The sequence below is a fragment of the Protopterus annectens genome, chromosome 4.part0, assembly GCF_019279795.1.
Source record: "Protopterus annectens isolate FY-2018-M chromosome 4.part0, PAN1.0, whole genome shotgun sequence".
Lineage (NCBI taxonomy): Eukaryota > Metazoa > Chordata > Ceratodontiformes > Protopteridae > Protopterus > Protopterus annectens.
The window spans coordinates 7,173,026-7,186,946 of NC_056733.1; the positions used below are offsets into that span (position 1 = coordinate 7,173,026).

General features: G+C 40.8%; 1 protein-coding gene across 1 annotated transcript in view; it reads left to right on the forward strand.

Annotated features, from left to right (window-relative positions):
- Positions 1–13,921, forward strand: part of ATAD5 (ATPase family AAA domain containing 5) — a gene marked incomplete in the record, with an annotated part of 853,119 nt that overhangs the window by 686,281 nt on the left and 152,917 nt on the right. Inside the window, 1 exon segment of the mRNA XM_044068042.1 lies at positions 9,316–9,409. Coding sequence (XP_043923977.1) covers positions 9,316–9,409 — 94 coding nt within the window.

Consider the following 13,921-nt stretch of genomic DNA (forward strand, 5'->3'; position numbering starts at 1 on the left):
CCACTGAGTCCAGTTCATGAGTTAACTGTTGCATAACCAAAAAATAATGTAGTGGTGGGGGGAAGTATGTTACTAGTGCTCTAATTAAGGATGGCAAGCAATCAGAAGTAAAAGGTTGTAGGGGAAAATGTTTTCCTATTTACTTTTAAAAAGCAAGGGCTCCTCCAGTAGTATGTTTTTTGCGGTAGTGACCAGTGTCCCACCCTTTCAGCCATCCCATAATCTGCAGCTTAATACCTGTGGATGCTTGGGCTTATTCTGGTCAGCACGTTTAAACTTTTCCTGGGGTGGTGGCCTTGTAATTATCTAATATGGTCACTTCTTAGTCTAGTACTCCAAGATGTGGCTCAGAACTTGGTACTGGTTTTAGTTATGGTCAGAACCTTGATAGCAACTCAGAGGGGGTTGACTTTTGCATCTATAAGTGCCAATTCTGCACTAAGGTGTACTACTACTGACACACACATTTGCCTCCGGTGGAAAGTTATACAACAGTAGCTCTCATTGGGTGCCCCCATTTTGTAGCTGAATTTTATTGTCAGGCTCTGGATTGCATTGCATAAGTGGAAATTCCTTAAGATTCCAAGAGCAGGATAAGTTATTTCTTACACTTACTTCACTGAACTGCACTTCTGAAACGCTTATAATTGTGCTGTACAGTTGATCTATTACAGTTTGCACTGTTATAAAGCTTTATTGTATTGTTTCACTGCATTTATGTACTGTTTTATACTGTTTTAACATTACTTAACTGTAAACTGCTGTTTCATACTGAGAGTTGTATTTTCTGTTTGTGAGTGCTCTGTCCGAGCTTTTCTATGCATTTTTGTCTGTTTACAGTTAAAAGCATTCACAAGTCTGCTCCTTCATCTGTTTAAAACTTTCATTTAGTGGCTGCAGCTAGGAACTGTAATTTTTCCAACCCACCTTCCCTAGTGTTGTGTGTTCTTATACTTGGTGGCTTTGAAGTTGCCCGCCCATACTATATATTTGATCTGTGACACTCCTCCCAGTCTAGTGTCATTAGTTCACTCAATCTAATAGAGAACATTTGTGAAGGCCAACCCACTCAGCTTCTTAACGTTGAATTAACTTCTGTTCCAGCTTTCTCCATTTCCACTTTACTAGGAAAAAGAAATTCTAAGCTTGCTTCCCCCCTTTCCTGTGGCAGGTCAGATACAGATTTGCTGTGTCCAGGAATGTTTGTGAGCTCCTAAGAACCCCCCCCACCACCACCACCACCAACACACACACACACACACACACACACACACACACACACACACACACACACACACACACACACACACACACACTTAACTGGGGTTAAACTATTCCTGGCGCCATAAAGTCTGTTCTTCAAAATTTCCCTTGCAACTAGCCAGCTTTTTAGTTTTAGCACTCATCCATTTCTTTGATCTCCGCACTTGTTCAGAACTCATTGTAAGCACTAAATAAGTTACAAATTACTACAGCACTCAACTTTCCTCACTTGTCTAGAGGAAAACAGTTTTTATTACTTAATAAATAAGCACCTTTTCAGGCATGTCTAAAGGTCAGCTCCCGGTGTTTTCTCCTGTCTGTTTTCTCCTGTCTACCTGATGAATCTGGGCATCTTGGGACAATGCAGCAATTGCCTCATGTACAAGGACAACCCTCTCCTCCTACCACCCTACACTACGACTTGTGAGAGATGCACTTATATAGCCAAACTGGAAGCAAAGTTCTCCACCAAAGACTGGCCTAGACAGTCAAGAGGAGAAGGTAAACACTTGCACCTCACCACACTCATTACATAGTCCCTCAAAACCTACACCACCAAAACACACACACAGAAGCACAAAACACACACCTACATTCACGGAGGCTCTCAGTACAAATCTGCCCAAACAACAGAGACCTCCAAAGCAGAAATGCAAGCAACCTCCACCCCCCCAACACAACCCAAATGACACATAGCCCACATGCTCAGTGTGCCACTCAACTACAGTCCATAAGGCATAACGTACCCAGCACTCTAGTCATAGGTGACTCTATAGTCAGGCACACTGATGTTCCACTCACCAGGCTAAACAAGGAAAAAGTTACTGTCACCTGCCTGTTAGGTGCCAGGATCCGCCACATAATGCATGCACTCAGGTCACTCCACAACAAGTACACATTTGACAGTCATTGTCCATGTTGGTGTGAATGACCTGAGACGTACCTCCCTGGACTACATGAAGAGAGACATGGAGGAGCTCTCCGATCTTGTAGCCCAGGCCGGTATGACCCTAGCCCTTAGTAGCATCCTGCCATCACCCAGAATGACACCACAGTACAAGGACAAAATGATTGACTTTAACAATTGGCTAAGCTTCTGGTGTCATTCTAAGGGAATCCAGTATCTGTCTGCCTGGGATGACATGATCGACAGACGACGCTGCTTTGCCAGAGATGGCCTGCACCTATCGCCCTTGGGATTCCGGATACTGGCAAAGGCTCTTGCCACCCCTATAGTGCCTCTTTTAGGCAAGGTTCAAATGACAAATTATCTACCGTAACAGGTACAAGCAAGCAAAATCTGAGGGTAATGCTACTCAATGCTAGAAGTCTAAACCTCAAGATGTACTCACTCAAGGCACTTTTTAAAATGGAGAACTTTGACATCTGTGCAGTGACAGAGACCTGGTTCAAAGCTCCAGAGAGCACCCCTGCATTACCAGGCTATAATTCATACCACACCTTTCGGCCACCAAACCCAGACCAAAACACTAAAGGGGGAGGCTTGTCCATATTCATTAAGGATATCCACACCTCCAAGCTAGTTGCTGAGCATAATGCATCTGAGATTATCCAAGTTCAACTAACTCTGGGCAAAACCGCAATCCAGATTGTAGCTTGCTACAGACCCCCCACCATGCCCCAGGATTCCCACTCCTCTTTTCTTGATACACTGGAAAATATTAAGGTACAACCCAACAACTCTGATCATGGGTGATTTCAACTACCCTACCATTAACTGGGAAAACTACTCATGTACCAACTCTTGCTCAACGTTTTCTGGAAATCATCAATTCCAATGCCTTGGATCAACTTATCCACACCCCCACCAGGGGCAGCAATATCCTAGACCTGGTCACCAACATGGGTGACAGGTGTTCCACACCAGAGGTCAGCTCTTCGTTGGTCAGATCTGACCACAAGCTAATCACGCTAGACATCCACATCCCACTCCCACCCCTCATTAGGAAAACAACCGTAAAAGTTTCTCCAAAGCCAGCTTTAAGACAGAAGTGACAAACTTCACGACACCCATGCAGATGGACAATAGAGGTACGACTGCTGTATCCTACACAAATGCACTTTATAAGCACTTACATGAGTGCATGGATCATGCCATCCCTAACAGAACCAAGATGCTATCCTCCAAAAAAAGGAAGCCAATCTGGTGGTCTTCTACCATAAACAAACTCTACAACAGAAGAAAGAAACTGTTGCAAAAAAGAGTAACATCCCACAATTGGAGGAACTCTCCCTGGTCAGCCTCCGTACGAAGCTGAGATCCCTCATAAAAACCTCCAAAGCTAGTTATGAAAACAAAATTGCCACTTATTCTAAAGACAACCCCAAAGCATTCTATAGCTATGCCAAAATTCTCAATGGCAACACTCAGATCTGCTCTGAGTTGCATCACAATGACACTAAATATACAGAACCAACTGATATTACCAGCATCCTGGCAGATAGGTTCACTGCTAACTTTACCCCCCTCTCACCTCCTAAAGGGCCCATCATTATACCGGAAGAATGCAAACTTCCTGTAATCATGGCTGCACAGGTAAAAACCTCATTCTCCAAAGCCAAGAGCACAGCATCCATGGGACCTGACAACATCCCAGGCTGCCTTCTGCATGAATTACAGAATGAACTGGCACCCCACCTAAGTACCATGTTCAATCATAGCCTCACGTCAGGTTTTGTGCCCATTGAATGGCGCACTGCGACAGTTATCCCACTCCACAAAGGGGAGGCCACAACAGACCCCAGGAACTATCGCCCCATTAGCCTGACGAGCCTCATCTGCAAGGCCATGGAACGTATCATTATGGAACTCATAAACAAAGACATTGGAGATCTCCAAACTCTGGACCCCACACAGTTTGGGTTTGTAAAAGGCAGATCACGTCTCCTAAACCTGATAGACTTCTTTGAAGTAGTCACCAAAGCCATAGATGAGGGTAAGGTGGTTCACACAGCCTAATTTAAATCTCGCCAAGGCGTTCGACACCATCTCCCACTCTGGAATTATAGATAAACTCACTAAACTAGGTATAAATCCCTATGTCCAAGATGGGTTGCCAACTGGCTTACTGACTGAACCCCACACTATGAAAGTAGCAGACTCCAAATCCGACTTCAGAGCAGTGACAAGTTTAATACCACAGGGTTCAGTCCTGGGTCCTTTCCTGTTTGGTAACTACTTCTCTGAAGTACAGGCCAACACAGAAGGTCTTTGACTAACTAAATTCACAGATGACTGCAAACTAGGAGCCATAATCGAAACTCCTAACGATGTGGACATCCTACAAAAGGGCCTCACTGAGACAGATGCCTGGTGTCAAAGACATGGTCTCAAGCTCAATGCCAAAAAGTGCATTGTCATCCCCTTTGGTAAAAACTCTGCACCCATGAACTACCACATAGGTGGTAGTCTACTTAACACCGAAAGTGTGATAAGAGACGTTAGGACACAGGTGGACAGTAGTCTCTCCTTTGATAATCACATTGCCACAGTGGTCAGGAAATCCTTCTACGTGGCACACCTCATCACAAAAGGTTTCTCATCCAGAAAAAAAAAAGAGGTCATTGTTCCTCATTACTCATCACTCATTAGACCCATTATAGAGTACAATGCCCGTCTTGGTATGTACCTCACAAGACATCTACAACAACTGGAAAGGCCGCAAAAATACCTCACAAAGAGGATTACTGGCCTTAAACAGATGCCTTACGTAGACAGTCTCAAAAAACTCCAGCTTTACTCCGTCGCATATCACCTACTCAGAGGCGATCTCTGCCTAACATACAAAGCTATGTCAAACCCAGAGCTGTTGGACATGCTCCACTTAAAGAAATCCCAATCCCTCCGAGCTACACGCTCTAGGGACCTAAACCTTGTCACCACAATAAACAGAACATGCTGGAGGGATAGATTCCTGTCCCGGAGACTTCCCATACTCTGGAACAGGCTACCTATCTATGTCAGACAGAGCTCCTCATTAGCACTCTTCAAGAAAAATCTTGATGATTGGATGGGTAATAGGAAATTCACCCCGGGGATCACTTCTGTGGTTCTGCTTGACAGGGACACAGGAAAATAATTTTCTTGGGTGGCTAAAGCCAGGGTACCTTTATGGCTAGGCTTGTGTAGGCCCTAGGGCCAATAGCCTAGTACCTACCTATGAAACATTTGTCATGTTTACTTAGCTTTATGCCAGATGGTTATTCAGCATATCGGAATAATCATGTGTAGTTCAATAAGGGGCATCAATAATGGATAACTTAAAGGTAACTGAGGAACAGTATCCTTACTCAGAAGGTGTGGTATATATAAGTTGTGAATTCCTTTGACTGGTAGAGGTAAACACATTGGATTTGGATACACACACAAGCATGCATGCACAAAAATGATGTCAGATAAAAAGTTCTGTGAAATTTTAGGCTATGAAGTTAGTAGAATAAATGGACCCTCGCAGTTTTTACTTGTTTCTGTTACTCCAATTGAAAGCCAATGAATTTTCAACCAGGATTCATGAAATACTTAGTGCTTATGAAAGTTCCTTTTAAGTCAGCTTTGTTTTTGCAGTGGTCATTGTTTGTGAAGTCTGTGTTTCTTAAACTTGAATTTGCCAATGGCTAATATAAACCTTCACAAAAACATGGAAGGGTAGTATCTGCCTCCATTTCTAATGGTGTTGAAGTTGGGCGCTAGAAAAGCAGGATTTGTACGTCTTGGGTTATAGGCTTTTTGATTAAGATATTCGTCCCTTGGGAAAGCAGCCCTTGATACTATTCTCTTCTCCCTTTAGACATTTATAACTTGAGCCCAATTGTTTACCTGCAAGCTCAGTGTTACTCCCACCTTTGCATTTTTTTATTGCTTCAACACCGCAAACCGCGCTACCGTGTTTGAGCCCCTCAGTGGAAATGTCTTGCTGAAACAAGATTTTTTATAAACTAGTGGCTTGTCTTGGGGGCTTTTTCTCTATCACAGGAATTGAATTTCTTTTGTAGATTTTCATTCCGAATCTTCCTTATGGTTTAGAAGTCACTTCTTTAGATTACCCAAGCTTAAGTCGCAAGTGCTTCAGCATGATGGTTTGAATTTACAGTTGCTGTCCATTTATTTGTTTCTAAGTAGAGAAAATGGTCTGTTGGGGAGGGGTCCCAAGGTCCCTGCTTTCTGAGAAAAAGTTGATGGGTTTTGCATTTCATACATGCGGTCACTCTGAGGTTTAGCTCACCATTACTTTTCACATTAGCTTGTAAAATGACAAGCAGTGCAATCGCTACAACAGCATGTGTGCTCGAGCTGTTATTTAAGAGCTGTGGTGCAAGATTCTGTGAATAAAGCAGATGCAGTAGATAGCTTTTCCATGGGTCTGCAGTGCTATGAGAAGTGATTCCAGAGATTAATGGAGTCATTCTTAAAATCTGTAGCATCTACCTCCCTTCATCTCTGTCCTTGCTGCTTAGGATATCTTGTTTGTATCTTCCTAATACAGTTCTGTGCAACACTATCAGATAACTCCTGTGTCTTCTGGTTTCAAATGAGAAGAGCCATGTAACTCCTCTGCTGTCTCGTCATATCCTTTTCCATCCAGCCCTTGTATATTTCTGGCGACATTCCTCTAGATACCTACCTGCAAATTATCTGTATGGCCTCCAGGATTCCACACAGTACTTAGGACTTGGCCTGGTAAGGGGCCCAGTGAAATTGGTTGCATTCATTTCTGTAGCCTTTCCCCCTGAGGATGCACCCAAGCATTCTGTTTGCTGCTGCCACTACCCCCTCACTGTATTCCTGGTGGTTCAATTTAAATGTGATCAGCACCTCTAGCTCTTCTTACTCCTTTTGCAATCAGTTTTGCCCCCACATTGATGGATCACACCAGGGTTGTTGTCACCTTTCCTTACCCCTTTGCCCGGCCTTTTCAAATCTTTTCTGACACTCTTCCTCATATTCCCCACTGCTGTATCTATCCTTTCTGTAACACCTAGAGAAAATTTTGAAAATATAATTTATATTTGTACCAGAAGTGTTGAGACATTTCCCAAGTTATCCTTTTGCCTAAAAGATGTTGCATAGATGCGCACATCAATATAGGCTTACAAAAATCAGGGTTATGGTTCATTTTATCAATCTGCCAAATTATCAGGAGTCCTCTTCTAATACTTGATGCCTGTTAAAATTTATGAGGAGATATTCTTTGCACAGTTCATTATATAACCAGCCTTTACAAATGTTGAGCTTTGGGCCTGGAACATTTTGTCACCCTAGAGTCCACTAACTGTTCTGAGTTTGACAGTGTAGTCTCCGACAAGCAACGTGCAGTTAATTGTGCTGCAGGACGTCGTATTATTGAGTGCTAACTCATCGAAAAGAAATGATGGAAAATCCAAGAGAGTAGTCCATCTTGAACATCACTCTTCTCCTTTAAACTTCTTTTTTTTTGTGTGTGTGTGGGGGGTCTCCCCACTGCACCCTCCAAACTAATATGTACAGGTTCAGAGATCACCATAGTCCTGGAAATGACCATCTCAGGCTCGGCATATGCAAGTCTGATTTTTCCTGGCCATTCACTCTGCTTATTGGATCCCATCATTTCATATGGATGCCATTACTTTTTTTCATTTTGTGCTACGTCAACATATATGTGCAATTTGCCATGACAATTTCCTGCGAGACTCCATGTACATTCTGCGAAGCTTTGAAACATGGAAAATATGTACAAAATTAAGTTATAAAGCCTGTAGTCTTGAGGTAAGCTTTGAATGTGTACATTTACTGTGGAGATTTTTATTTTGCATATGCTTTCCTTATGACTCAAGTACACAGCTTAGTAAGGATAAAGTGTTTTTGAATAAAGATTCTTTTCTTGAATAAATTAGTCAAATATCAAATAAAGGATGTTGTAGGTTTGAAAGTTATCAGTATTCTCCTATACATAATGTTAGGATAATTTGTCACAGACCTGCCCCTTTACCTTCATTTTGTGTGTGTGTGTGTGTGTGTGTGTGTGTGTGTGGGTGTGTGTGTGTGTGTGTGTGTGTGTGTGTGTGTGTGTGTGTGTGTGTGTGTGTGGGTGTGATATTTGCTAAAGTTACTTTTATTTAGTGTTGCCTGGCATATTTTTCTTTGTTTTTTATGTTCTTCTGGGTGACATTTGAAAATGGAAACATTTGGTTGAATTTTCATATGATTGACAGAAAGGTAGATTGTGTTGTCCCTTTTTGGTATGCTGCAGCTTAAAACATATTTAACAAATAGCTTCTAAATCCTTATTTGTAGATTTCTTGTTTAGCTGGGGTTGGATGCCTGCTGAAGTAGGATTAGAACACCCAGCCGTGCTGCAGGTCACCTAGATTCAACATGAGAGTCTGACATTTGAGGGTTGGATGGTAAGGGTGAAATGTAGTGGCTTAATGACAAATGTTCATATTCTGGGACTTCTTGCAGAGTTTAGAATAAGGAGGACTGTCAGGGTCAGTCTTCCACCCACTGATATTTCTGGCATACATTCAGAGGCACAAAAATAAAGCTGTTGCAGTGCATTGTACATGAAAAAGACAAAAGGGGTAGTGGTTACATACATGTAAGTGATAATGTCTTTAGTTGTCTTACATATGTAAGTAGTGACCCTTTCCGTCCCTCCATACTATTAAGGGAATTGGCAGGTTGTGCCACAGGAAGGGATACAAGCCTGAAAGAGGACAGGGCTGTGGATCAAACAAGTTAGCAAGTGGTTGGGGCAAAAGTACCTCAATTAAAGAAAAGTCTGAAGTGTCACAGGTTTAGCTAAAATTTGCATTAAAAGTTTCCATTGGAGTACTTGTTCAGCAAGGATGTGGCTGCTGATTTATAAGTTATGTAGCGAAGTTATCTGTTAATCACAACAGTTTTACCCTTTAGTTGTTTACTGATTACAGCACAAACATTTTCTAACTGTATTAATCACTGAATGAAACAACCTGTAAAGTTGATTAAATCATTGTAATGCTTCCAGAAAGAATAATAACTTAAGTATTGTAAACACACTTTTTTTTAATCAGGTTGATGTTATTCTTGAGGAAGATGCTGGCTTTTTGAGTGCGGTGAAATCCTTCATGGCAACAACTAAGAGGCCGGTGGTACTCACTAGTAGTGGTAAGCAGGTTCCTATTAAACTTAGTGTAATCTGTACTGCATCATGTAAATAATGCTAAGTTATGGGGCATCTTGGAAAGTTGTAAAGAATCCTCAGCTGATATTCTTAACTATGCACAAAATAAAATAATGCTTCAGCTGGACCAAAATGGAGAGAAATCTGTTTTACCTGTACGTGTTGAAAATGGAAACCAAATTAAAAGAAATTGCAGCACATTTCCATAAAACAACTTTTTGTTCGACTGGTTCTGATAACCTTTTTCTGCTTGGATGTAGAAGGGAAACATTGACTGCTCGTTTGCAGTGATATTTAGTTTGATCACTGAACTGCTGTGAAAAACAGGAACAAGGTTTGGATGGCTGTTGTGCTGTTTAGAAATATGTATTCACCTATTTAGTTAAATTTTACTTTTATTGTTTGTGGACTGTTTTTATTTTTGTCATGTCACTTAAGTTATGAAATTTTAGACAAGATTGATTCAGTATACCGTTGGCTTATACTTGAAAGTTTCATGTCCATTTAAGGACTGCACCTTTTTCAGTAATCTGAAAATGTGCTGAAATTTTTTTTTTTTTTCCTTCCATTTTGTTCTCTGCTAAAACACTGCATATCAGCTGTGGATTTCTGTCTTTTGACCAAGTTATTTAGACTGAGGAAAAGCTTTATTTTTCAACTGGAAGAAATTAGACTGGATTCTAAATTTTAATCAGACCTACTGCCTCTCCAAGGACATTTCTGTTCATACTTCTCAGGCTTTCACCAAAGAACAGAAAATGAGAGTGAATGCCCATATTGGATAAGACAGTTACAGTCATGCCCGTTTGTGTTATGGAATCTAGACACCCAAGTAATCTCCATGTGTATTTTTAGTGTTGATATTCATGCTGAAATGTTTGCACACACTTTCACACTGTATAAACCTTAATTTGTGACATATGATTTGCTACTGTTTACTTAAGTGGTTGGAGTTTTCAAAGCCCATTCATGAAAACAATGAAGAATTTGCCTTGTTAAACTGAAGCTGTTCCACTTAGCTTCCATTGAAAGATTGCTTTCCAGATTAGATTGAGCAGCTAGTCTGAGTCTTTCTCTTTTAAAGAGTGAAACCTGTATTCCCAGCTTCACCCTCCCTTTTTTAATGTATTTGTTTATTTTTGTGTTGGATGGCTGCTCATTAGCAAACCAGTCTACAGATTAACCAAGGACTTTAGCTTTCCCATACTACTACCTTCATCAAATCATAGCCCACTGCTCAGCCATGCTGACTGATCTGTAGCACATCCCATCCTCAACAGTGAGAGTTCGTGATAAGTTAAGTGGAGTCAGCAATGGCAATTTGCCACAAATAACAGTATGACCTTTGATAGATAACAAAAGATCACATTGAGTTTTTTTCCCAAAAATGTGCTCATATGAGTTGTCATGATAGTTTTTTTTTCTGCTGGCATTTAAGCTTAACTATGGCAGCACCCCCCCCCCCCTCAAAGTTTAATAAAACCTGCTCCTTTAGCAAGCATCTGTCAAGCTTTACGTCCATTCTAGCAGCAACTGCCTCAAAGAGCTGCATGCTTGTTTTTTGCTTGGATCATATTTGCAGCAGAATTTGACATATGAGAATTAGTCACTGGTGGATACACATTCTGATGCAAAACTACATCCTGTATAAAAGTGGTATTCCATTCAAGTCATCTTCACTTCTTTTTGCACCAGGCGTATGCTGTCTCTCCTCGGCAAAAAGAGTTTACAGTTGGATGGCCTGTGTATGTTCCAGAGCTCTAACCTTCCAATTTCTGTGAAAGGAATATTTTTCTTTTAGTTACTGTATTGCTGCTGTTCTGTTGTACAGTTTCCAGTGAGATTTCCCGCCCCCCGAGGAATGCTTCATGCAGGCCTGAAAAGCCTTTGCAAATGCAGACATTTGATCTCGTATAAAGACTTGCATTCCAAGTGCTTTTTTTGGTTATCTTTTGATTGCCATATCTGTACATCCTTCACCCAGAAACCTAGAAAAGTTTTTCTCAGTACATTAGGTACAGACCTTGTGTAGGTCTCAAAGTTCGAGCAGCTGTCCTCTTTAGCAGGATTGTCCTTACCATCCAAAAAGGTTAACAGAAAGCCTCCCTCCTACCTTGGCCAATACCTGCTGCTCCAGTGGATCAGGTGATGTTGGCCTCACCCCTCTTCATCCACCTTGTTGTTCAGGGTGCTATTATAGAAAGGATTTTACTGGAGGTTGAAAGCAAGGTGGGGCTCATTCCATACTCTTCTTGGTTCCTAAAAGAGACTATTCTTGGAAAACATTTCTGTTATGTTGAAACTGAACTTATTCCTAAGGGGTTTTAAATTCAAAATGCTCACCCAGCAGTCTTTTCTCCAGCCAAAGCATTCATGGTAACTCTGGATTTCAAGCATATCTACTTGTATCTTCCTGTATGCAGGGAGTTTGGGATGTTCCTCAGGTGAAAAGCAGGAGAATCCCACCTCCAGTTTGTATTCTTGCTCTCTATGGGCTTGTTACGGCTCCCAATGTGTTATCAAAATGCATGACCCCAGCAGCAGCAGTTTTAAGGACCCGATGACATATCAATCTACACTTGGCTGTGTGTTGCAGGTGTTAAACTACACTTTTCATGGTAGTCTGTACCTTTACTCAGTGAAAACACTGACAGTTCTGCTGTTACGACATTCATTTACTGCACACGAGGTTTACATCTAGCTTAACAATGAAAGGTATATACATCAAAAACGTACTTCAACTTACAGTTTTAGGTCTGCAAGAATAGAATAATCAAAGTCTCTGATACAAAAGAAAAAGTCCCAATCTTTATAGTGTCTTTTCTGCCTGCATCAGCAGTTTAGAGACTTTGCCAGCATAATAAGTCTTTCCTTTGAAGCTGGTCTGCTGACAGTTTGTTTTCCATATTTGAAACATTCTGTTCCTGAAGAATAACTCTTTTTGTCCTTGTTCTATCTTGCGTATCATGTTGTCGAGACACAGCTGCTTACAAGAGTTTGTCTTGACCTGCTTGTAGATAATAAGTTTCAGAAACTGCATAGTTTATAAGAGATAAAATATTTTACTTCTGATTCTTATTAACAATGAATGCCAAGCTATATAGTTAGGTAACAGAGTTCAAGCTGAGCGCACTCTACAAACTGAAATGCAGAACATTTATTTCACATTTTCAGAAAAATCCATAGAAATCCATTTTAACCTGTTCTTTACTCTCACAGTAGGCCCAGTCCAAGGAAGAGTTTCAGAATGCTCTAGTTGAGACTCAACTTTCTAGAGAGCTTGGGAGTTATCTTTTACTGTTCTAAGCCAAGACAATTTTCTCACTGCATATAAGGTTGTTCTTGTAGCCATCTGGGAAATTGTGTTGTCCAGGGCATTTCTATCTCCCAAAAAGCTGCATTTCTATATTTTCCCTTGCCAGATTTAGTCCAGCTGCTTTCACTTCATCATAAAATTCAAAGGCATTTCAACTGGCCCTCTACATGGGAATGCTGCTAAATATCGACATTCAAAGGAAGACTGTAGTTGATTACAGCCATGAAAGTGCAGTAGTACGTTTACATAAGCTTGTCTTTGTATTTGGAATTTTAGCTTTCTTCTCATTGCTTAAGGTAATAGATTGAATGTGACTGCCTCTCCTGCTCAAAAAAAAAAGCAGTGCTGTAAACATATTCCAGGGCTGCCTTTGCTCATCCCACAATAAAGATATGTGCTCTGCTAATAATTTATTAGCCCCTTTTGATGTACATTTTCTGCTCTCCTGTTACTTTGTTTCCTCTGCTATGCAGTTACTTTTTTCAATTTGTAGTGTTGTGCTGATCTGCCAGAATTATAGAATTCTCTCACAGAAGATACTATACAGCTGTTGATTTATTAGCCTACATATTTAATTACATATTGGCTATTCATTCTTTTGTTTCTGGAGGATTCCCGCCATGGCTACAGCCTGCTAACATACAGCTTTCCTCCTCTATCATATCCCCATTCCCACCACCCCCCTGAATCATTTCCTTTGTATTAACTTGAAACTCTACCCCAACCTCTTTATAAATCGAAGTAGTCATTACTTTTACCTAGCTTCCTTTAAAAAAAGAAAAACACTTTAGCGAACATACTGCAGTCATATATTCTGTACTTAACACCATCCAGAACATACATACACTCCAGAAAAAAATGAAAACAAATTACACTTCTAAACAAACGTTTGCTTCTTTCGAAGTCCAGTTTTGATATTTTGCATCCATATTCTTTCAGATGAATGTTGAACAAAAATATTTTCCCTCCCACAAGGATTGAGACTAAACAGCTCACCTCAGTTGACATGACTTTGCAATTAAACCAGACAAGCTGCTACCCTTAGTCCAAAACTACAGCACTCCCCTTTCTAGATGACATTTTGCAAACTTTTTTTTACCCTATACCAAAATGGATTATGACATGGTTCACGCATCTCTGCTTAGTAATGCTTAATTTAATTAAAACTAGTTCCCACTCC